Raw genomic sequence first — 25,178 nt, 5'->3', positions numbered from 1 at the left:
AAAAAATTCTATGACGTATCTATATTTTTTTTCATCGTAGAAAGACGATACATACACCATTCGACTCGGCTTTTTTTTCTTTATACAATGCAATTAAAAGTCATTTTAGCCAATTTTTGAGATACGACATTTCCGCTTTCTGCCGTCGATATATTTTTAACAGATTTTTACAACAGTAGCAAATTTTGATGTAGCATGTATTATCAATATTATCGACTACAGTGAAGACAGGCAGGAAAGTAAATCTACTATGAATTTTTTAGACAATTGTAATTAGCGATCAAAAATTATACTACAAGAATAAAAATCTATTCAGAAATTTTGATATCGCGGCGAAATGCGAATAGGTGAAAAGCTACAAGGATTTTTTGATTTCGAGGTATACGACTAACAAACGGTTTTTACCCGGGTCTATTCTTTGAAGGGCCGCTCCTCTGATCAGCATCGCTGCAGACCGTAATACTAGTACTGACCTGCGGTAGCGTCGGTCTCCCTCTGGTGCGGGCGCGCGGCGACGGTGGCGGAGAGCCAGGCCAGCTCGGCGTCGCCCGCCTTCCGCCACACGATGTCGCTCATCAGGCTGTCTGTGAGCTTCACCTGGGAAACAGAACAGTTAGTAATTATAGTTCTTGCAACTCACGAATTCGAGGAGTTTTACAGTACCCGGCAATAAATATTGCACATCGACCTTTGGAAAGAGAATCGGTTAATTTCGGCTCGTAGAGCATTATCTCTGTCGCACACTACCTATACGATTGACAAAACATTATTCAATGAAAATATTGTCCGAACTCTTAGTACCTATTTCTCTTCGACAAATACTTTAACACATTGTGAACTACTTTTCTTTCACGACTAAGTATAAAAAGTTTTTAGCAATTTAATTCACAAAATCAATTGCACACATTTAAAATAAAGTTTGTTTACACTTTGACAAAACGTCATTGTCAGTCATTGTTCAAGTGCGACAGTGATAACGCTCTACGAAACCGAAATTAGCCGATTGTCTCTTTCTAAAGGTCGATGTGCAATATTTATCGCCGGGTATTGTACTTGTGTGTACGTGTACACACGGCCACACTGTTAAATTATTATAACTATCCATTTCCGTTTTTGCTCTCGCTCTCATCAAATGGTGATTCTTTGCGATAGAACGAGACGACATGACCGGCAATGGGTAGTTAACACTGTTGCCGATAGTACATGCACATAACGATAGTGCAATATCTATCAAAACTTTTGAAAGACGAACAGTAGCGAGCCACAACACATGAAAGCTCACTCGCAGAAAGTGTCTTCATTTAACATTTTTAGAACTTAGTACTTTCAGTTCCAGAGTCCCTTGACCATGAAGATGGGATATTAAATTTTGTTAAACCACAAGAACTCGAAGAGACACTTCGATTTGTCTCATAAACGCAGCTCTAAACTATCAAAATTGGTCTCAAAACTTGGGGTTTAAGTTGAACGAATCTTTATATATAAAAATGAAACCCGTTTTCCGTTGTCACGACATAACATGAAAACGGCTTGACCGATTTGGCTGATTTTTTTTGTAGTTTTCTAATACTCTGTACAAGGTTTTTACGGAAAAAAATATAAAGAAAATCTCTACGCTAAGGCGGTACGAAGTTCGCCGGGTCAGCTAGTAAATAATAAATTAAATGCTCTGAAACTAGCAAAAAAAATGTTACCCATTAGATTCTGCCCTGTGATATTGCACGCGCATGAATTTCGGATTTTCTGCCTTGTGAAGAGCGAATACATCATATTTGACGACATTTTGATTATTTACTTACTTGGTAGATGTGAGACTCCGTGGTAGCATCAATGATGTCGCCACGGTTCGGAGTGAAGATCTTCTCTATGCCTTCGTTCTGGCAGTGTTTACTGTAATCAACATCAACAAAATTTAAAAAAAAGTGTTATTTTCAATACTAAAAGCAATTAAAAAGCTTCGTAATTTTTAAGTCTACTGAATCATATTTTTCAAGAATCAGCAGATTTCTTCGTCATTTTACCTACACGATATTTATATCCCAAAATACAAAATCCACTGACTCGTTTTTGAATGTTTACAAAATTCGGAGTGAAGATTCCTTAGGCAGGGTAATCACCTGCCATGTAGCACGTAACGTAGCATGTAACGTAACCAACCTTTAAGTGAGTACGGCTCGTCCACGGTCATCGCGTATCTGGCTGCGAGCTCCAGGATCCTACTGCGAGCCGCCTTTGTGCTTGCAGTGATACCGCCAGTCGGCGGGTCGCCGCGATCTCCCTGCGAACCACGCGCGAGCAGCTCGCAGCGGGCTCGTGTCTATGTACTCACTTGATACAGTATCTGATACATTACATGCTACACGGCTAGATGATATTATTTTTTTTAAGACACAAGTTGTTGCAGGTAATATTCGCTGTGAGTAGGTATTATTACCTCGAACGCAGCGTCTGCGAAATTTTCAGAAACCAGTTGCAAAATTGTAGGACACTAGTCACCTTGAATTGGTTATTAAACCTTTATTTGTCACCTGTCATCCGCTTTGCAATGGAGGGAAGGCGAGCAGCGGGCTCGTGCCTATGTACTCACTTGATACAGTATCTGATACATACATTACACGCTACACGGCTAGTGCTGGATTTCTATATTCAATCCTAATGCAAATTGGACGGATTTGGATTGTCAACTGTTAAATTTAAATATGTTTTTGGCCAAAATATCTGCGGTTTTTGATGTTTTTACATTTATATATTGTTTATAAGACTATTTAAATAATATTGAAGTGTAAATGCATCGAACATTTTGGAAATATAATCTAAAACTGAATTCAATTTGACAGTACTCCGGATTTGGACAAGGATTGAATATAGGAAACGGGCGTAGATGAGTACCCTGCTTAAGGTCGAGAGTTGGATATGAAGCTTCTTGGCGCTCCTTCCCCTTTTTTGTAAAGACTCAATACTTTTTTGACTTACCTAAGCGTCATCAAGGCCGTTTCGTTGGCTCGCAGGCCAACAATAGCCCTCGGCTTGGCGTGCGCCACTAATCTTAGTAAAGATTCGCCGTCGCAGCGGCCTTCCAGCTCGATGTACTGAACGCTGGCTTTCACGCTCACTGTGCGTACTACGCTCACGCACTTGCTAGGGACTTCTGTCACCTCCTCTGTAACAACAATATGCACCATATATCTAACAGTAATAAAATTCAGTTTGTATCAACAGCAGGTCTACTAGTTCTATACAACATGTTCGTTTTCATACAAATTAATTCGCCAAATAAATATACATAAATACGACTATCTATGTAAAACACTTTTACATGAAATATGACAATGTCGCACTTTCTTTTAAATTATGAATGATCTAACAAATCAATGAAAACTATGTACACACATCAGCCTCATGACATGTTGTATCTCCTACAAAATAAAAGCGCATATTGCAGTGCAACAGTTACACTTAGTGTACTGTGGTCTGTACTAGTGTCATTATTTAAACGTCGCAATTATAAAGGCTAAGTCATAGCGGTGACAATTTAAGAACTAATATTATTAAAAATGATGATATCTTCGAAAATATGCATTTTGGGACACATGTTTCTTGGACATTTTAAATTATTTTTATGTACAGAATATACCCTTAAAGTTATGGGATATCAAAAGGAACACGTTGTATATTGCTAGATGGCTTTCACGGTAACTGTGCGAACTACGCTCACGCATTTGCTAGGAACTTCTGTGACCTCTTCTGTAACAATTTAACACCGTAAGTTTAAGATCATAGGGCTTAGTTTGCATTAACATCAGCCATCTAACAGTAACTATTAAGTAATCGGTGTAATAAAGTTCGATATTGAACGCTGGCTTTCAGACACTGTGCGAACTGCGCTCACGCATTTGCTAGGGACTTCTGTCACCTAGGGATCTCTATAACAACGAAAAACGCACCGTATGTATACGCTCATAGAGGTTAATTTGTACCAATAGCGGGCCTCTAGTTCGGTATTATAAATAAATAAAATAAATAAATATCTTTGGACAATCTCATTGGTATTGAACATTGGCCTTTACGTTCTCTGTGCAAACTGCGCTCACGCATTTGCTAGGGACTTCTGTCACCTCTTCTATAACAATGTAACATGCACCGTAAGTTAACGATCTTAGGGCTTAGTTTGCATTAACATCAGCCATATAACAGTAACTATTCGGTGTAATAAAGTTCGATATTGAACGCTGGCTTTCAGTCTTTGTACTGTACGCACAGCACTCACGAAGTTACAGGGTCCTGTCACCTTCTCAGTAAACTAACAACGCAATATGCACCGTAAGATCACTGCACAGAGCTCAGTTTGCAGTAACACCACCATCTTTGCAATGTGCATTACAACTGGTCTACAAACAGGGCTCATATTGCTAGCCAGGTAGCCTTTATATGCGATAATACAACTGGTGACAACCCCAAAGAATTAAAAGAGTGGAGTTGGTGGCCATTCATAAATGAATAAAGTGGAATGTTCACCTTCAGGTTCTTGCTTCGGCGGGGGAGCGGGAGCAACGTCTCGGATCTCTCCCTCGGCATCTACTATTTCTGCTAGTCTGTAGTCTTCGGCCTGAAAAGAAAAAAAATTGTCGATTTTAAAAATACTAAGGTTAAGTTCAGACGAACGCGCGACTAGGCGCAGTAAGTCATAAAAGTAATTTAGGTTCTGCAAATAGGTTTTAAAAAGCGCTTTTACAATGGTAAAGCGTGGTTTTGGCCGCAAGCACAGATTTCAAGCGTCACTAAGGCCCAGTTTTTTGATTCGTAGATAAAATAACTAATTGTTAAATTTTGCTACTAATGGTTAAATATTAATCAATTGTAAACAAATAGTTAACAAATGTACTAAAAGTCAAGCTAACCATTTTTCGAAAAACACATTTTTCTGATATTTAACCACTTGTCATTTGACATCTGTTAAATTTAAGTATTGGTTATTTTAACTATGAATCAAAAAACTGGGACTAAGAGTCTCTGTGCAGAGTGGGATTCGCAAGTGCATGTCAACGGGTAAAACTGTCCAGCGCCTCGTGTTGCTACATTACCGACCGTATAACATGAAACATAGGGTTTTATTTAAATTATTTCCTTCTTGTTCTCTTCGCCGAGCCTCATCAGGTCTGCACTGGTCATAAAGCACGTGTTAGGCCCGGTTTCCACCAAGGCGGAGCAGAGCGTACCCACATTGTCATAGTCTGTCACCCATATCGTTACAGTCCATGTGATATGGCCTGTCTCCCACATCGTCACAGTCCATGTGATATGGCCTGTCACCCACATCGTTACAGTCCATGTGATATGGCCTGTAACCCACATCATTACAGTCCATATGATATGGCCTGTCTCCCACATCGTTACAGTCCATATGACATGGCCTGTCTCCCACATCGTCACAGTCCATATGAATGATATGGCCTGTCTCCCACATCGTCACAGTCCATATGATATGGCCTGTCACCCACATCGTAACAGTTCATATGATATGGCCTGTCTCTCACATCGTCACAGTCCATATGATATGGCCTGTCTCCCACATCGTCACAGTCTATGTGATATGGCCTGTCTCCCACATCGTCACAGTCCATATGACATGGCCTGTCTCCCACATCGTCATAGTCCATATGATATGGCCTGTCACCCACATCGTCATAGTCCATATGACATGGTGAGCCACCCACATTGTCCCCTGGACACAATCCATATGACATGGCCTGTCAGACCCCAGTCACCTTGATGAGCTCGCCGTAGTCGTCGTGTCGCGCGCGCTCCTCGTGGAAGGGATACATGGCGTGGTGCCGCCCACATCGTCACAGTCCATATGACATGGCCTGTCTCCCACATCGTCATAGTCCATATGATATGGCCTGTCACCCACATCGTCATAGTCCATATGACATGGTGAGCCACCCACATTGTCCCCTGGACACAATCCATATGACATGGCCTGTCAGACCCCAGTCACCTTGATGAGCTCGCCGTAGTCGTCGTGTCGCGCGCGCTCCTCGTGGAAGGGATACATGGCGTGGTGCCGTTTGTTGGTCTTGAAGCAGCCGGCCGGCCGCGCGTCGTGGCGCACCGGGATATCGTGGCGGCCGGTTACCACCCACATCTCTAGCTCGCCGTCCGAGTCGGAGTCTGAAGATATGCCCGCTGTTTCTTCCCTGGAGACAATATAAATAAGGTTAATTTTAGACTAGAGCCTGGTCCGTGAGCACGTAGAATTTTGTCCAATGACCCCAAGCTGCCCATCCTTATCGCTCGCGCGTAATTATATTGCTGTCGCGACTGTGCGACGGGCGCCCGCAGTGAGTGTGCGAGCGCGACAGCAACATAATGACGCGCGAGCGATAAGGATGGGTAGCTTGGGGTCATTGGACAAAATTCCACGTGCTCACGGACCAGGCTTTAGGAAAGAGAGGACAGACGCGCGGCCATGCGTGATTTATTGCCACAGTGGCTGTGTCACGGTGCCAAAAAGTCACACGAGCGAGCATAGCCTTATGAACACACGAAAAGATCACAAACAATCTACTTGGAATAAATGATGAAGAAAACTTTTGATTAGCAGTGACCATACCAAAAAATTAAGAAAAGAAGGAATGAAGGTAATAAAGATCATCAGAGAGACCAAGATCTAATTAATCTACATTTTATAAATCAAGTCGGCAGCATAACTGCGAAAAAGTGAGTGAATAAAAGCTACGGGCGCTGTCCTGTCATAGGAGTTAGTCGAAGTTACCGTGTGGTATTCTGCTCGAAACGTAAAATGTATAATCTCACTTTTTTTTTTTGACAGTATTATTTAGCTTGAACCGCTGCTGCTGTAAGAACTCGTCCAGCTCGGCTCCTTCTAACCGCACCACCAGCTCTATAGCGCGGTCGCCGCCTACCACCAGCTCCCGGGCTAGCCGTATAGTCTAGGAGTCTAGGGACATGTTAGCGANGGTAAGGCGTCGGTGACCGCGACAGTACCTAGCAGTCAGCACAATAGTTCTGCGGATCAGGCGCCTAAAACGGGAACAGGTCTCAGCAAATCCTGCTTCCAGATCGGGAAAGAAAGCCACCAGATTGGGTACAGAGTGGCACACCTAGAGGTGAGGTAGCGCGAACAGGTCAAGTTTCTCAGGTTTTAACCTAACTTTTTTGTTCAGTTGAAACTTGTTTTTTAAAGAAAATTACCTGGCAGTCAGCACAATAGAGTTCTGCGGATGCGGTGCCCATAGCAGGAACAGGTCTCGTGCAAATCCCGCTTCTAAGTCAGGGAATGAGGCCAGCACGACCTTAGGGCCAGGGGTCCTCGTGACCTCGCCCACAGAGTGGCACAGCTGCAGGTGACGTAGCGCGAACGGGTTGGAGCGCGCGTCTTCGAATGCTCGCGTTAGCTTGTCATCCATTCATCATCATCATCATTTCAGCCATAGGACGTCCACTGCTGAACATAGGCCTCCCAAAATGCTTTCCATGTTGATCGATTGGTAGCTGCCTGCGTCCAGCGCTTCTCTGCTACCTTTACAGAAGCTCAAAGTTGCACAGCGTGCTATGGAGACGGCTATGCTTGGTGTCTTTACGAGATCGAATCAGAAATGAGGAGATCCGTAAACGAACTAAAGTCGCTGACATAGCCCGACGGATTAGCAAGCTGAAGTGGCAATGGGCAGGGCACATAGTACGTAGAACTGACGGCCGATGTCATTTATTAATCACACACAATTTTACAACAATAGTTCTGCGGATCAGGCGCCTAAAACGGGAACAGGTCTCAGCAAATCCTGCCTCCAGATCGGGAAAGAAAGCCACCAGATTGGGTACAGAGTGGCACACCTAGAGGTGAGGTAGCGCGAACAGGCCAAGAGTTTCTCAGGTTTTAACCTAACTTTTTTGTTCAGTTGAAACTTTTTTTTTAAGAAAATTACCTGGCAGTCAGCACGATAGAGTTCTGTGGATGAGGTGCCCATAGCAGGAACAGATCTCGTGCAAATCCCGCTTCTAAGTCCGGGAAGGAAGCCAGCACTACTTTTGGTCCAGGGGTCCTCGTAACCTCGCCCACAGAGTGGCACAGCTGCAGGTGACGTAGCGCGAACGGGTTGGAGCGCGCGCCCTCGAATGCTCGCGTTAGCTTGTCATGTTCAATATTTGATAAAACATGATGTTGCTGCAAGCTGCAATAACCTTTCTCGAGTGGATATCTTACTTGAGAGAAATTTCTTCTTTAAACAAACATCAATCCAACGGGCAATCCATGCACATGTAGTTCTTATTAATATTGATTGAGAAATTATTGATTTTAGATAAAATTTGTTTAAAGAAAAACACGTTTTTACGATGAAAATTTTTGACGTTTTTTTTTTTAATAATGTCACAGTTGTAGACTTGAGACGGAACTAAATTGATTAAAGTGAAAATTACGACTTTGAATTAATATACTTTTAAATAAACATTTTATTTATAGAATGCATATAGATTCAATAAAATAATTTATAAATAAAAGTTGAAGTTGTAATTCGAAAATGTTTACTAACTTGATTCCAGACACGCAAAAGACCATTGCCATTGTCGCATAAAGGACAACTATAAAAAAAGTCACTTCCTCTCGGAACTGTCAAAAAAATTCACTCTCTATGGAGCTGTCAAACTCTATGGCGTTTCCACCCCGTGGTCAAACGTGTACCTACCTTGGTCACAGGGTGCGCGGCGCGTTCGATTTTATAATTATTTTATTGATTTCTTATTAGAAAAGTAGTGATAATTGATATAAAACGATCCGATATAACTTTCCGATCGATTCGGGGTGTGATTTTATTTACGCAACGTGATTTGAATTACTTGTGACCGTGATATTGAACTCTGCTTTATAACCTTGAATATTGTGATGACCATTGCTCAGATATAAGTTTTTTTTTGTTTTATACTTGTTTGTGCGTAAGACAGTAAAATTGCGACCAGTTTTTGCACTCGTAAGTAGTTTGTTTACGTTATTTTTCAGGTATGTCGTAAGGTTATGTAAACCGTGAGTTAGGTTATCCTGTACGTTTAAAATGGTGTAACAGGTATTTCTTACCTATTACGGCCTCCGCATATGTTTTTAAATGTATAAAAATGCTTTAGAAGATGCCCAATTTATTGTTTCTATAACACTGTTCCCTGCTTAATAGTATTATGTACCAGTCTCTCTGGTGATATCAACATTTAAAAGTTATAAAATAGTATCAGTTATAAATAATAGTTTAACTGCTATTTTATTGAGTAAAGTAGGATAAAGTAATGTTTATTTACATTTTAATAATTCTATGAAAAACTAAAAACCAGTTTTAGTGGGTATTAAAGAGTATTACTATTCATCAATTACATTACAGTATTATGGAATATCCTTGACCTGTTACATTATAAAAGCATTGAAAATAAAAAATATTTATGTGGTTTTTAAATATAATCATTTTTTATTGTTGTGTAAAATTCTAAAAACATTGTTTTTCTTTTCAGGAACCATGCTATAAAGTCCACAATCGCACTAAGATGTTCAATACAACGTTAAAACAATGCAAACCGTTACAAATCAAGACTTTATTGCAATACAGAAACGTCACATTTGCGTCCAAACATAAACTAGTCGTAACAGCACAGTTCCACTCTTGCTTATGCAGGCATCGTCAGGATTTCTTCAAGAATGCACGGACTCACTCGACGCAAAGCGACCAGCATAGACAAAAAGTAGTCATAGAGACAACAGAACCAAAAATCGTCATAGACAACAAAGTATTGCCAGACGAAAAGCTTATAGATGAGAAAACGCTGCAGGAGTTTTGGAAGAGGAAAGTGTTGCCATATGTACAATTAGCAAGATGGGACAGGCCTATAGGTTGGTATGATGATTAACGTATGTACGTAAAAGTATAGGTCTAGTTTAATAATAAATAACTTGAAAAAATCTAACTGCCTAAGGCGGGAATTGAACCCACGACCTTCCGCTTGCCGGGCGACTGCTCTTCCAACTGAGCTACTTAGACACTGGATGAACCCGTCGAAATTTTCAAGTGTAATACGCTGTTACGGCCAGCGTTTTCTCAAGTTATTTATAATTTTCAAATTAGTTTGAGATGCGACTCTTAACGCTAAAAATTAAATAACTATGTAAAAAGAGCTGTTTCATCTTAACTGACAGTCAAATATTTGCAACAATATTTCTGTTAGATGTAGGGTAGGTATACTCAACATTGATGAAACAAACGCTGGCCGTAACAGCGTATTACACTTGAAAATTTCGACAGGTTCATCCAGTGTCTAAGTAGCTCAGTTGGAGGAGCAGTCGCCCGGCAAGCGGAAGGTCGTGGGTTCAATTCCCGCCTTAGGCAGTTCGATTTTTTCAAGCTATTTATAATTTTCAAATTAGTTTGAGATGCGACTCTTAACGCTAAAAATTAAATAACTATACAGGGTGACNGGGGTCCTCGTGACCTCGCCCACAGAGTGGCACAGCTGCAGGTGACGTAGCGCGAACGGGTTGGAGCGCGCGCCCTCGAATGCTCGCGTTAGCTTGTCGCTCATCCATTCGATCTGAGGAATGTTTGATTAATATTATAGCGGGAAGTAAGATAAATGCCAGTTCAACATGTTGTTTCTGAGAACATCAATGGCAATAGAAATAGAAAGGTAAGAAAGTAAAAATTTGGTTTATTGGTCACCTCGATAAACGACAACGCGCCACTTTGCTTTTTAATTGATAAGTTTCATATCCAAGCCTTATGTAATATTCTATTCTTTGTCTGCCAGTCGTGAATTGGATTTAACAGAGACAGTTTAGTGTCATTGGTGCTTTATTATGTTTATTAGTTATTGGAATCAGTTAAGTCATTGAATATGCCATGCATTGACAAGTGAATGAAAATAATGTAAGTTTCCTAGGTTCAAATATCAGATTTTTATCACATACCTAGAATCTGGATTGTCTAAAACTAAGTAGAGTATTAATTAAAAATCATACCTGTGATTTCGCGAACTCCACAACGTTATAGCTAACGTTGGATAACAACAGCAGTGAGTACGCAACCAGTCCAGAATCCTTGTTCCTCCACAACTGGTCCAACATATGAGCCAGCTCTAACACTCGGCCCGCGGTGTCTGTGCAGACGAGCACGCAGCCTCCTCCTCGGAGGGTCGTGAGGATTGTTGCTGGAAACAAATTGAAAGCCTGGTTTTAGTGTCATGCGGACTGTCTGTATGAACTGCTAGGGAGCGGAGCGGTTCCTCCGGACCGCATTACTCTAAAACGCTCCTTGGAAGTTCATGTATAGATTGGCCGTGCGGAGCGAGTCCGCACCGGATGGTNGAGTTAAAAAAAACCGCGGCGGCACGACCTCTAAATTTTGATGGCAACGTGACATTTTTGAGGTCAAATTAGGTTCCGATGTTTCAGCTCGAGCTGCAAAACTGTTTTGAATGCATGGGAGGCGAGTGTGTTGACGAATACAATGACAGATTCGTGGAAATCGTCTAATGACTCGGCATTAATATTACAGTAAATATTAAAATATGTTTCTCAGCGCAAAATTTTGGACAGTCGGCGGTGGCGGCGGCGACGCACTCTGTCTAAACGGCGGCGGCACGCATGTCTAGTAAGAATCTCTCAAGTATTGTACAAGATAATTATCATAATAATTATTTAGTCAATTAGTCTCCAGACAGAAGAACACAACCCTCTCTTATTTACCAGAGACAAATGGAAGCTTCACTCCTCATTCTGACCAGATGGTAGGTAGGAATTAATGTTAGAGTTATTTTATATGTATAACTGAGGGCATGACAGCCAGAGGTCTAAGAATATAATCACTTCTTTTTAAGATTTAAAAGCAAAGATTTAATAAGCGAGTCTATGACGGGTAATAATATAAAAATCTCTTTAGCCTAAGGGACTAAAAAAAGTATCTAAAGAAGTAAGTAACAAGTGGATTCAATAGATGGTGGTGGATAGATTGATGATGAGATTTGTGATCTAACTTAATTCAAATTCTATAAGAAACATTGATATTGCTATAAATTACTGTATTGGATTGAAAAAGAGGCTGACAAAGGTGACTGTGTTTCTTTCGCCACTTCTTCTCAGCACCAGCCCATAATTATGTTGTCCCGAAGAGGTGGTAGGGCAAGCTATATTTGGGACATGTATAAGTGCCCTGGAAACGGCCTGTGTACTGAATAAACTATTTGAATTTGATAACTTACTCATAAGCTTTTCATCTCTCAACCTCCTTCTTTGCTGCACATAATCAGCATTCATAGCTCCCAGCAGTAACAGTGACGGTCTCATCAGTCTTTCTATCTCGCATCCGTTCAAGTGCCGTTCCTTCTTGTGGTTGAAGTCGGGGGCGTACACTATGTCCTCTTCGCCTGGTGCTACGATGCGCCAGACTGTTCCACCGAGGGAGTGGCCGGCTGGGAGCGGAGTTATGCGGAGGCCTAAGCCTTTGCCTGTAATTGTTAAAAGAACTACATGAGTATATTAGAGACATAGCATAGATTTGGGAAGGCTTATGGACATTAGTTTCAGGTAGACCGTTTGGGGAAAACAAAAAAGGTAAAGAAACGATAGCTTCACCTAAAATCAGGTCTATCCAGGAGATAAAATTCACAGTTTTATTTGGTTATGTGGTGGTTTAACAAAGGTCAGCATTGCATCATTCATGTTAATAAACGGTTAATAGTTTAAAGTACAAAATATATCAAAGAATCTTACCTTTCATATCAACACTCTGATTATACTTCAACTGTACAATCTTGTCGAACGCTGCATCTACATCGTCCAATGTAAACAGATCGAACTCCGACACATTCCTGTGTGCCTGGTACAAGTCGTACATGAACATTTGGCCCATTTTGTAGATCGGTAATGTGGCATATATCGGACAGTTGAGACCGAGCTTTCCGACTGCATAAGGTAATGCACCAAGATGCAACGGGTCTGAATGTGATATTAACACTGCATCTATGCTGTTTATATGTCTGTGGATATACAAAGACATGCTTTAGGAAATACACTAGTGATATGGCAGGATAGACAATACAAACACAAAAATTGTACCTTGATTATTCAGAGAGAAATAACAAACTTGTTACTAAAATGGCATGAAAATTAATTGATGGCGTATTTAAACTACTTTTAATAAACTTATTATAACGGAAATAAGTAACAGAATCCCTCTTTGAATGTATTTATTTGGTACAGTCAAACAAACAACATAACCTCAAAATGTACCTTTTCAATTCCTTTATGAAGTCCATATCGAATTTCTCATCCCAACCGCAGTCCAGCAGGAACTTAAACTCATCTATCTGAAGCACGTAGCATGGAGGAGACTCATCACCAGCGCCCGAGAGGCAGTGAAGTTTGATGATGGAAGTCATCTTGCTTGGTGAACTCTTTTGCCACTTTCGACTATTCAATCATAATTATTTAACTGGAATAAGACCTTGAATAGGGTCTTTTTTAATTGTTGATATTGTGATTATTGTGTTGAGCGGTTGATAAAAAATAGTTTTACAAAACCGGCGCCAACAACTCAAAAACAGCGAACCATAGACTAAAATTTAATTTTTTAAGAAGTCTGATTTTGTTGGATGACGTTTACGGATTTGGATTCAAGCTCTTTTAGCCAATAGAAAATGTAGCGTAACCATAAACAAAAATAATTGATAAATAAACCTTTCCCTATCATCCGTAAATACATTTTCCCTGTGATGCAGGCTTCCCGTATTTCATTATTTTGTACCATCGGCAACAGTGTTAACTATCCATTGCCTGTCATGTCGTCTCGTTCTATCGCAAAGAATCACCATTTGATGAGCGAGAGCAAAAACGGAAATCAGTGTGGCCGTGTGAACATGAATTTTTCTATTACGCCGAAGTCCGAACGCGGATTCGCTGCGGGCACACAAAACGAAATCTTTGTCAAGCGTGCAACCAGCAGCACGCACGTGGCACCTCCGCATGCATACCGAAATCCGCATGACATGAAAAAGGTACTAGGTACTTACTTATCTGCTCCTTACGTTAAAAAAAATAGAAGTAAAGAATGAAATTTATTGACATTTAACATCACATAACATCTTATTTAGTTGTTCAATATCAAACACTCGCCTTCTAAAACCATCGAACATTTCCTAAACAAGACGTATCAACAGAACTACGCAAAGTTACTTTATAATCATGTCAGGATCGATCATTCAGCTTTAGTACCACATTATTCAACAAATCTTTCATAGCTAAGGTGTTAATATCCTTTTCGTTATTTTGAAATTGAGCACTCAGATTAGTAATAGGTGATTGTCTGTCTAAATTTATATTTCCTGATGCCTTGACACAATTTGCAGTTACCTCTGACGATTTAATAAAATCTTCGTTGCCCTCATTATTCTCTTTAACAATCAGACCATCAGCATTTACAATTCTAACTTCAGATTTTACCAAATGTACTTTTTCAGTTTCTAGTGTTTCAACATAGTCTGAAGCAGTTTGCGATTTAGTATTTATAACAGTATTACTACGGTCTTGGTCCAGCACATCGTCATTATCGTTATTTGCTCTGTCTACAACACTATTTGAAGGAACTTCGATCAGCTCAGAGTAAATTGTACCAAGGAATATTGGTTTTGGCTGAACATTGTCGGATATAGCTTCAACTTCTTTTGCTGTAACATTTTGGATTGGTCTTTCGTTTGAAATTTCTAGGCCTGGATCTGTCCTTCTTTCTTCTTGAGGGTATCTCCTTTCAGCTATTTCTAAAAGGGGTCTCTGGACCTGAGTTACTCGGCCAGCAGGGCTTTTGTTTTGGAGCGTAGTCAACCGCTCTTCAAGATGAACTTCTGAAATAATGAGCAGTATTAATACTCTTGCTAGCTTTTGCTAGCTAGTTGAGGGCACCAGACCACGTGGTAGATCACCAATGAGATGGACGGACCAGATCAAGGCCGCAACTAAGTGCTCGGTTAGCGAAAGTACCCGGAAAGCTGCAGTCCGCGAGGAATGGCGCCGTATTACGAGGAATTAACATCACTCTAAATCGTGATTCAAAATGATGATCACGACCACTCTGACAAGAGTGTACCGACTGAGAAGAAGAATTATAACTTAACTAAATAAAGGTGAAGGGGTCGGACTAACCGGTTCGAAATCCAAGGAACGTTTGACTATTGTGGTAAGCCCACTTGTAACAAAAGCATATTTAGCCAAGTATGAGGGGCTAACGGGACTAGTAGTAATTGTGCAATACCAATTACGAATAAACTTAAAAAAATGGAGCAGTATTTTCGAAGGGAAGTAGTCTTATTCTTTAAAGTCTCATTTGCAATATCGTATCGTATAGAGATTCGTATATGAATTTTGTGCAATCGTATCTCAAACGTTTCAAAAATACACTCTTTTTTGAGCTAGTCCATGGCCTTATTCAGTTATCGTCCATTCAGATTGCAAATTAGGGGTAGGTAGGCATGATTGAGTTTAAAACTTAACGAAGAAGCAATAATGTTCTGATTGCACCCTTATAGACAAGTTCCTTTAACTTCAACTCAAATTGCCAGGCATTCATAGTNCCACTCTGCAAGAGTGTACCGACTGAGAAGAAAAATTAAAACTTAACTAAATAAAGGTGAAGGGGTCGGACTAGCCGGCTCGAAATCCAAGGAACGCTTGACTATTGTGGTAAGCCCACTAGTAACACAAGCATATTTAGCTAAGTATGAGGGGCTAACGGGACTATTAGTAATTGTGCAATACCAATTACGAATAAACTTTAAAAAATGGAGCAGTATTTTCGAAGTGAAGTAGTCTTATTCTCTGAAGTCTCATTTGCAATATCGTATAGAGATTCGTTTATGAATTTTGTGCAATACAAATTGTCTCTAACGTTTCAAAAATACACTCTTCTTTGAGCTAGTCCATAGCCTTGTTCAGTTGTCGTCCATCCAGTTTGCAAACTAGGGGTAGGTAAAGCCTGGTTTTAGGACCAGGCTTTAGCTAGGTAGGCTTGATTGAGTTTAAAAGTTTACGAAGAAGCAATAATGTTCTGATTGCACCCTTAAAGACAAGTTCCTTTAACTTCAACTCAAATTGCCAGGCATTCATAGTAAGTATCCATCGCTTTGTTTCAAACTCTACCTCTGCGGCTTTGTTCGAAGGTCTCGCGTCAATCTTGGGAACTTTATAACCATTACCGTTAATTTTGTTCACTATGTAGTTGAGCAACAGGCAGCCGGTGAATACGCTCAGTGATATTAGAGCGTACGCCAACCAGCCTGGGGTCCACGCCTGAAAATAGTTTGCGATTCAGTCGGACTTGTAAATGGGCAACGATTGTAACGCCCGAATTCACAAACGATGCTTGCTTAAGTGAAGCAGCAAATCAAACGCACAGCGTTGAAGCTCTGTGATTATTTCGTGTGTCACCCTGTGCGTCCACGCGCACTGTGTGACCTCATAGTAATGTTTGTGAATACGGGCGTTAATATTGCTATTAATTTTATGCAGTGTTCCTTTGTCCGAACAAACTACCTATGTGATGACTAGTTGTCATCTTTTGTATGCCCTTTAACACCTCCTCGTGGCAAAGTGGTAGAAAGAAAGGGCTTGGATTCAATTGCCAGTAGGCCCTACTGAGTAGGGACACAAATAAAATACTAATTCCCAGTTTGGTGAATATGTCAACGTGAAATTGTGAACTCTGTCAGTTTATAATATAACGCGTTGGTTAGATTGTAAACTAACAGTGGGTTAGGTTAGGTTAGATTGTAATTTAACTACGTCAGATTATAATCTGACGGAATTCACAATTTTACGGTGACAAATATATTATGTAGCTATACAGGCTTTAATGAACTTGATTTTCTTGCTTCACAGGTCACTGGGTCTACTTTGCTTTGATGCCTATGGGCGTCTCATGAGCCTGACCATAAGTATCTACCACAAGCAACACAACCGAAAGAGCTACCTACTTAAAATCTTACTTTTTGCTGTAAAACCTCAGTAATCATTTAAACCCACAAGTTAACCGTACGATTAACGATCGACTGACCGATCGTCCGACAAATCGGGCGGTCTCAGCGCCTCTCGCATGTGGGTAGGCGTTATGTACGGGTAATTACCTCCTAATGCCTCTTGGCTTTAACTTTTGTAGCTCGTTAAAGTATTATGTAGAGCTGACTTGACGTAGCGGTGTTGCGCGGAAGGGCGATGACCTGTTTACTAAAAAATAAAGCCTATTTTGTTTAGCCTTACTGAAGAAAAAGGACCTTATTACTTTAATATTGTTTTCAATATAATGAACTCCGAACAGGAACCTAATATAACAGCTAAAAGGGAACGGGAATATTTGGACTTAAAAGAACTCTAACCATCTTGTCTCATCACTTTCAATCCAATTATAGTCCAAAGTTTTATCTTTTCTTTTGTGAACAATGAATTTCAGCAGATTTCATCACAACTTGATGATAGTAATTTGGCAGAAAAATGACAGAACTAAAATGACACAAAAATATCAAAACCAAAGAAATGAATCAACTGAAACCTTCTGAAACAAAAATCACTTTAAGCTAGGTACTCACTATCTCATTTATGGTCAATAATAATTTATTAAATAGGTATTCTATTCACGAACCNCCTGTATAGATCTAGTGCTTAACTTAGTGCCTGAGGTATGAGAGTGGTGACATTGATATGTCATGACGTGACAGACCAAATAAGTGGGCAGTGTAGTGGGCAATTCACCCCTTTTTTTACAAGCTTTTTACAAGCTTTATATTGACTTCACTTGTTAGTATGTGTGGGACAAATCTTGCAACTGAATTTAAGACCACTTCTCCTCAACCGATTGAGCTGAAATTTGGTATACTTATGTAAGTACGATGACAATGCAATATTATGGTACCATTGAGCTGGTCTGATGATGGAGTCGGGAGGTGGCCATAGGAACTCCTAAACAAAACGGCGGAAACTCATTNCTTTATCTCTCTCTCTCTTTAATACATCAAGTGATAATAGTTCTGTTGAAGAATAACCATTGTTCAGATCAGCTTAAGCAATCACTCTAATAAAATACAGATACTTTGTTTTAAATAGTATTCTAAGTTAGATGTTGATTCATTACCATTTTGGAGCATGATTACATTATTAAAATCATGATTGAACATGTAATACATGTCTTAAAGTACCAGGAGGTACTTTTGAATGTTAAAGACGGATCTTTAACATCTTAGTTTATTTTATAATCTTTAAATTTATTTTTAAATGTATAAGATTCTAGCTGATTATGTTGAAACTTATGTATTCATTTGCATTAATGTATGTAATTTTCATTTTTAATATGTATTCTCATCCTTCAATCAAAATCGATGGGTGCCTGGAATAAAGCCGCAATCGACAAAACACAATTTTACAGGAGAAGAGATTTAGTGAAATTTTTGAATAATAACTAAACTACGAGGCGTATCCAAATGGTTTGTATATCAAACGATGCGTATTTTTTTCTGGAGTAACATATAATGTGCATAAGGTTATAGTGCTTAGAATATACCTTAAAAAAGGTAGAAATACATATTGCCGCCTCATACATTGAAAGTCGGTTCCGTAAGAGTCCATTGTGGTTTTATTCCGGTAAAAAGTGCAAAAGTAATCATACAGCAATAGTGCATTGCAGCGTTGTGCGCTGNTATTGTAATTACTATATTGAACTTGCTATAATTCTTAAACGAAGGGACTCGTTTAGAATCGGATGGCCGACTGTAACAATTTATTAATCCATTTCCGGTTTATTTCAACATTTATCTAATATCTGGTTAAGTTGTAATAGTTGCTGATTTGACTTGTGACAATTTATTATTACACTTCCGTTATATTTAAACATTTTACTTGACATCCGGTTAAATAATAGTTGCTGATTTGACTTGTACTACCGGTGGGGATATAACCAGCCATTCGACTCGGAACGAGCTCAGTCGTACGAATACTACGAAAGTGCTAACAAGTGTTACTTTGAGTTGTGAATGTTCAATTTAATCAATATAAAAATTGAATTGAATAAATCGTTTTATTTCGAGAGAAAAGGAGTATAAGTGAGGTGCAGTTTTCAAACCGCTGCTGTACCCGGAGCACGAATAATCGTTATCGTTATAGTATGGTAGTCGTTTTTTTATAAGAAAAATAAAACAGCGCCGCTACGGTTGTTTATGGAATACGATTACTAGAGTTATTCGTGCTCAGGCTACAAGTTCTTGTTCTAGTCTAGCCTTCCAGTCTCCCAGATCGTGAGCGCTTCCAAGTCGATGTTCCAAGTTGTCTGCCTGCCTGTCTGCAAACCGCTGAAAAAAGCTGCTGTTATGTTCTTCGACGAACAACACCTCTTATTTACCAAGACGTATTTTTTGCCCTGAACCGATATCTGCTTGGTATTGTGGATCGAAGTAATACTTTATAGAAATGTGCATTTATGACCGTTGTCTAGGTTCCGGAACTACATAATACTAATGCACTTGTTTGCTAGTTGCTGATTGCACCCGTAATTGTTTCGTAACTCGCGGGTCCTAACAATTCCGGCACTTACCCCGAAATTGAGGAGATAGGTGTAGCTGAGTAGGAGGTGCCATGATTTTGCTAGATTCAGGACACTTTCTGCCAAACTGCTTTAAGTATGTGATAGTTCTCACGCCCGTATTCACAAACATCCTACTATGAGGTCTCCCAGTGTACGTGGACGCACAGGGTGACACACGAACAAATCACAGAGCTCCATTCAACGCTGTGCGTTCGATTTGCTGATTCACTTAAGCAAGCATCGTTTGTGAATACCTACGGGTGCTATTCACTTTTATAGGTTTAACTGTTTCTTAATTGTCACTTGGAATTTAGGAATCGCTAAGAAATCATGAATATCTTTATTATTTGACACAAGTCTTACATACTATTCAGGCACTACTATAAGGAGTGGAGTGGGTGAAGAGTGACTGCCACAAATTGAAACTACTTACATAGAGAGGTTTCTTTCAATTATCCTTAAAATACTTTAGCATTAAATGTCTAACATAGCTACAATATAATGTAGCACATCTACATAATTTTACATAGCCTTATTTAATTCTCCTACCGTAAACTACTGTCACTACTACCACTTACACATATTTTCAATTAAGTCTCAAGTGTCCCATAATACCTCGAAAACGTGGTAACTTTACCGTAGACAATGTTAACAATCGTAACAAGCAAAAGCGATGTTCTTGAGTGCTACTTAAGTATAATAAACTTTAAGATATGAAGTCTGAAGTATCGTGTTACAGACTCGAGTATTTGCCATTTTGAAACAGTTATAAGGAAGTTGGTTTATGTATAGGGTTATTTTAACGAGCTGTTTCGAGGAAACTGGTTATCCTATCAGCCGACCTGGGTATTTTTTGCTGGAACTAGATTAAACCTGAGTTGGTGGAGAAGATTTAACAAGGCTAGGGCCTGTTTCTGAATTGAGAATTACCTACAATATGAGCTTCTACTCAAGGATTATTTTATATTTTTTTAATACCTATGTAGGTATACTTACACTATTTAAAAATGCAGTGTGTTCACATTTCTTATAGGCATACACAACATTGATAGGTATTTAATTTAATATGAAAAGTTCATACAAGAATAGAAGATGATACTCATCTCAAGCCAAAAATCTCAACGACCCTACAATGTATTTTCTATTGAGAAAGAGAGAATGCATCGTTTAATGAGTCTTGCAAACAAAACGTACCTAATTAAAGTAGAGTTCCTAGCACTGATCCTGATTGTTTAATAATATCCCTAGTGATATGCTTATTAATAGCAGACATGTTTTCATACATCAATATGTCCCTATCCAACTTGTGTAGAGCTACACGTTCATCTAAACCGATCCAATCAGGAAGTTTTGATTCACCCAAATAAAGTTTAACCAGTCTTGCGAGAAATTGTTTAATCAACAACTCATCAAGATAGCTTACATAATAGCTATGTACAGTCGCAGAATGAAAAGGTTCGTCACCTTAGTGTCGGTTTTCGCTTGCACTAGGTACTGTAAGAGTCAAACCTGCCAACATAACAGTGCAAGAAACAGTGCTGCTAACATTTAAATAAATATGACGTTTGCTAACGAATAAGGTTTTGCTTGTTTATTTTTCTAACCCAGCAGTGGAATGTTACAAAATGTAGTTTTTATTTTATTTAATAGATAATGGCAGGTTGAACCAACAAGAAGGTTTTAGTTTATCAATCATAATAATCTTCTTGACAAGATAAATCGTCAAACAACTTTGATCTGAATAATTTTGAACTTTACTGACGAACAGTTAAAGATTATTTTCCCTAAGTCGAGATTATTCTGTAACATAGTTTCAAAAGGTACTATGTGCTCGCGATTCGTTGAAGGAATCAATTTGAAAACTGACGAACCTTTTCATTCCGTGACTGTACTTAGCGTAGTTTATTGTCTATTAGGTACTTAATAAATGTAGAAATATTTCATTAATTTTCAATACTAAAACTTAATTTGCCTAAAAATAAATAATCGAAAAACATTGGAATACAAAAGTTATTTTCCATCGTCAAAATGTCGGGACGTGGTGTGTAATGAATACCGCTTTTAAAAACCTCTGTTTTTTATTGATAGTAAACTATTCAAAAACTTAGCATGACATTTTTCACCGAATTTTAATTATTGGAAATGGTAAATGTTTGCCAAAACATTCACCAAATTTTTTGTTTTGAAATGTGGTGAAATATTTTTATCTAAAAATGTAAATTGTAAGGGGTAATTTCGGGATCTACTGAACAGATTTTAAAAATTCTTTCACCAATAGAAAGCCACATTATTGCTGAGTGTCATAGGTTATATAAAACCGAAAAATTCCACGCGGGCGAAGCCGCGGTCGGAAAGCTAGTATTTCATAAACCTAACACTCACTATACTTAGGTACACAAAGGAGTAAATTCGAAATGCGTATTTTGTGTGTGTATTAATATTTCTTTAATTTTGTAATCATAATAAAAATATGAACTAAATCTGCCACTCCTTAAAATATGCCGCCCTAGGCTTCAGCTTACTCAGCCTGCTAGCAAATCCACCACTGTTTCTATTGTCTCTCGATTCGCTGGTACTTGAAGAGCTAATATTGTATTTTTATAATTAAAAGTTTAATGTTTTTAAGAAGAAAACATTGTATTAAAACCATTTAATTTACTCAAAGCTTTCTTAAACTTAATTTATTCGCATAAACAAGCTGTTTCGGTCGGTGATTGCACTTCGATGCGCCGAGTTTCGTTGCATTCACATTGAAATTACCGAGTTCGTTGAACTGGTAAAGTGGTACTTAGCTCACTGGTGTGTACTTGGGTAACAGTTAGTATTCTATTTCCAATAATTTCCAGGCTTCTGAGAGCGTTGAATGTAGGTACAATACAGCGAGAACATCATGGCTCAGAATCAATGAATTTGCTATTGTAAAGTTCTCGCATTCTCGAACATATTAGTCTTTAACAAATTAAATACTACTTGAAGGAAAGATAGTATTGGTATAAACTAGAAATACATGGTGATTGTAGAGTGGTTGCGATTTTAATGAGAAATTAAGAAACATAGTTAGCCATGAAGAGACTTGTAGTGAATTTTTTTCTATCGTTCAAAGCCCGTATTGTTTATGTTATTTACATCTTATCCATTTTTTTATGGGAACACAACTACTACATACTCGTGATTATAAAAATGTGTATGTTTGCATTGTAAATTGTAAACCCAATACTCTTATAACGTGGAAAAAGTATGTAAGTAATGTCTCTCCAATTTTCAGTAACCAAAGTTGGTATTCAGATTGAGCAATATTGAGTCTAAATTCCAAAGCTAACGTCCCAAAATACAACTTAGTGCGGCAATTACTCTTGACTATCTGAAACTATATTCAGTGAAAAGAACATAGCTCGCGCGAGACGCAATATGCCGGGCCATATATCGCGCCCGACTTGGGAACAGAGCGGGGCCAAATTAACCAATATTGACGACGTGCGCTCTACTCGACCCACCCGATGGTAGAGCTACGAAGCATTTATTATAGACTAGCGGCCGCCCGCGACTTCGTACCCGTGGATACTGTTTTACCCCCTTAGGGATGGAGTTTCGTAAAATCCTTTCTTAGCGGATGCCTACGTCATAACATCTACCTACATGCCAAATTTCAGCCCGATTGGTTTGGGCTGAGCGTTGATAGATCACTATGTCAGTCAGTCAGTCACCTTTGAGTTATATTTAGACTAGCGGCCGCCCATGACTTCTTAGGGGTTGACATTTGCAAAATCCCGTCGTGAGCACCTACGTTCTAAAAAGAACCCCCATGCAAAATTTGAGACTACTAGTACTTGTGAGATTTTGTGATGAGTGAGTGAGTCGGTCAGTCAATCAGTCAGTGACCTTTCACTTTTAAATTATAATATTATATAGAATCAGTAGGAATAGAATAATCCATAAAATATTGTAATTTATATAACGGTTTCTAAGGAATTTACTATGCTGCAAAAACTAGGTAATAGGGTTATGGTTTTAAATTATTATATTTGCAGAAAATGTAACCAGATCTTTTCTAGGCTTAGAACATACATAGTTACGCACCCCAAATTATTTGAATAGGACAAAAAATACAAAGCGTAAGGCTGATCTTACCATAGGTAGCCACACCATAAGAATATAATATGAAGTTACAGATAAATGTTACAGCCAAAATTAGGTCGCTGTGACAAAATTCTCGCACGTGAAATGCTGAATTTCAGCAGTGATTTCTGCTATTCAGCTACTATTAGTTGCAATGCGGACATTATTAAGTTATAAAACTTAAAATCTACTTTCGTAGCTTCACAACAGCTGCATAGACTAGGCTAAAACTTGGATGCTTAACGTTGGCCAAGTCAGACATTAACTACCTATCCGTCTATTAAGCACAGTTGCCAACTAAATCTTACTCCGAGCCGCTTGTTTAACCACGATCTACATCGGAAGTGTTTCATTTGTGAATTTAGTTAGCAACTTCATTATCAAGTGTCTAGTTTGGTTAAAATTGTCGATAATAGATTTTCTCACTTGGATATGGCAAGATTTTCTCACTTTTTCTTCGATTGCGTACTGGTTTTGCAATGACGCCCGTATTCACAAACGATGCTTGCTTAAATGAAGCAGCAAATCGAACGCACAGCGTTGAATAGAGCTCTGTGATTGGTTCGTGTGTCACCCGGTGCTTCTACGCGCACAGTGAGACCTCATAGCAATGTTTCTAATCTATTAAAATATTTATACATGAAAGGCAATAGTTACTGACTGACTAATCATAAAAGTCAATACACAGCTCAAACTGCTGAACAGATTGTGCTGGAATTTATTTCACGCAATATTTATAATGACGTAGAATCTGCTATGTAAGAACTATCCAAAATTCATACCCAAATATTCAAGCGAGGATTCAAAGTCAAAAGCTAATTTATGCGAGTAAGCCTGCGGGCAAAAGCTAGTAAGTAAATTGTAAGTTGATGCTACCAGTATAGTAGTGGTAACTAATATCTTTTATTATAGGTCGTATGAAGTAGTAGTGTTATGACATTCGTTGAAGTACGAGTAAGTCAGTGCTAGCTAAGTATAGAAGTAACTCGAGACTTGGCAAGTATATCCATAGGTAACTCTGATATTAGCCGAACGGGGAAGTGTGAATGAATGTGCGGGTCTAATTCGAGGAACTTCCAACTCATTACTATGCCTGAAACAAAGAGCGTGAGTAAAGAACCCTAAGCTGTAATGCAGATGAATTCAGTACAATCAATCTGTATGAAGATAATGAGTGTATGAATTATATATGTCAACGTCAAATTGTGAACTCTGTCATTTTATAATATAACGCGTTAGATTGTATACTAACAGTGGGTTAGGTTAGGTTAGATTGTAATTTAACTACGTCAGATTATAATCTGACGATATTCACAATTTTACGGTGACATATATATCAGTTAAGTTGACTGCTCTAATGACACGGGTGGGCAGTCGTTGAGATGAAAGCGCGAAAATCGTCGCCTATCCACTAATTATGACCCTTATATACCACTATATTGACATATAGTTCTC

At 39.0% G+C, this 25,178-nt stretch overlaps 2 protein-coding genes and 1 long non-coding RNA gene across 3 annotated transcripts in view; 1 reads left to right on the top strand and 2 right to left on the bottom strand.

Annotated features, from left to right (window-relative positions):
• Positions 1-473: 473 nt before the first annotated feature.
• Positions 474-13,623, bottom strand: CPSF2 (cleavage and polyadenylation specificity factor subunit 2; the record flags this gene model as incomplete). Its single annotated transcript, XM_028320592.1, has 13 exons — positions 13,283-13,623; positions 12,764-13,029; positions 12,253-12,498; positions 11,015-11,202; positions 10,489-10,587; positions 7,950-8,074; positions 7,756-7,762; positions 6,817-6,953; positions 5,999-6,197; positions 4,516-4,606; positions 2,974-3,160; positions 1,800-1,890; positions 474-597 (listed from the first exon to the last, which is right to left on the bottom strand). Coding segments are annotated over exons 1-13 (1,909 nt in total), but the record flags the coding sequence as incomplete, so codon positions are not given.
• On the top strand, positions 8,555-9,573 carry LOC114364424 (uncharacterized). Its single transcript, XR_003656844.1, has 2 exons — positions 8,555-8,990; positions 9,517-9,573. It is a non-coding gene; the product is annotated as an uncharacterized LOC114364424 (long non-coding RNA).
• A 524-nt stretch (positions 13,624-14,147) lies between the features above and the next one.
• LOC114364422 (uncharacterized) overlaps positions 14,148-25,178 on the bottom strand; it is a 90,596-nt gene continuing 79,565 nt past the window's right edge. Inside the window, exons 5-6 of the mRNA XM_028320591.1 lie at positions 16,237-16,330; positions 14,148-14,889 (exon numbers count right to left, since the gene is read on the bottom strand). Of these exons, the coding sequence (XP_028176392.1) occupies positions 14,237-14,889; positions 16,237-16,330 (747 nt within the window). The 3' untranslated portion in view covers positions 14,148-14,236. The remainder of the gene's footprint in view (positions 14,890-16,236; positions 16,331-25,178) is intronic.

Source organism: Ostrinia furnacalis, unplaced genomic scaffold (genome assembly GCF_004193835.3).
Source record: "Ostrinia furnacalis isolate ACB-3 unplaced genomic scaffold, ASM419383v2 OfSCF7398, whole genome shotgun sequence".
NCBI classification, from domain to species: domain Eukaryota; kingdom Metazoa; phylum Arthropoda; class Insecta; order Lepidoptera; family Crambidae; genus Ostrinia; species Ostrinia furnacalis.
Note: the sequence above shows the minus strand (reverse complement) of the source record. Positions and strands in the feature narration are given on the sequence as shown.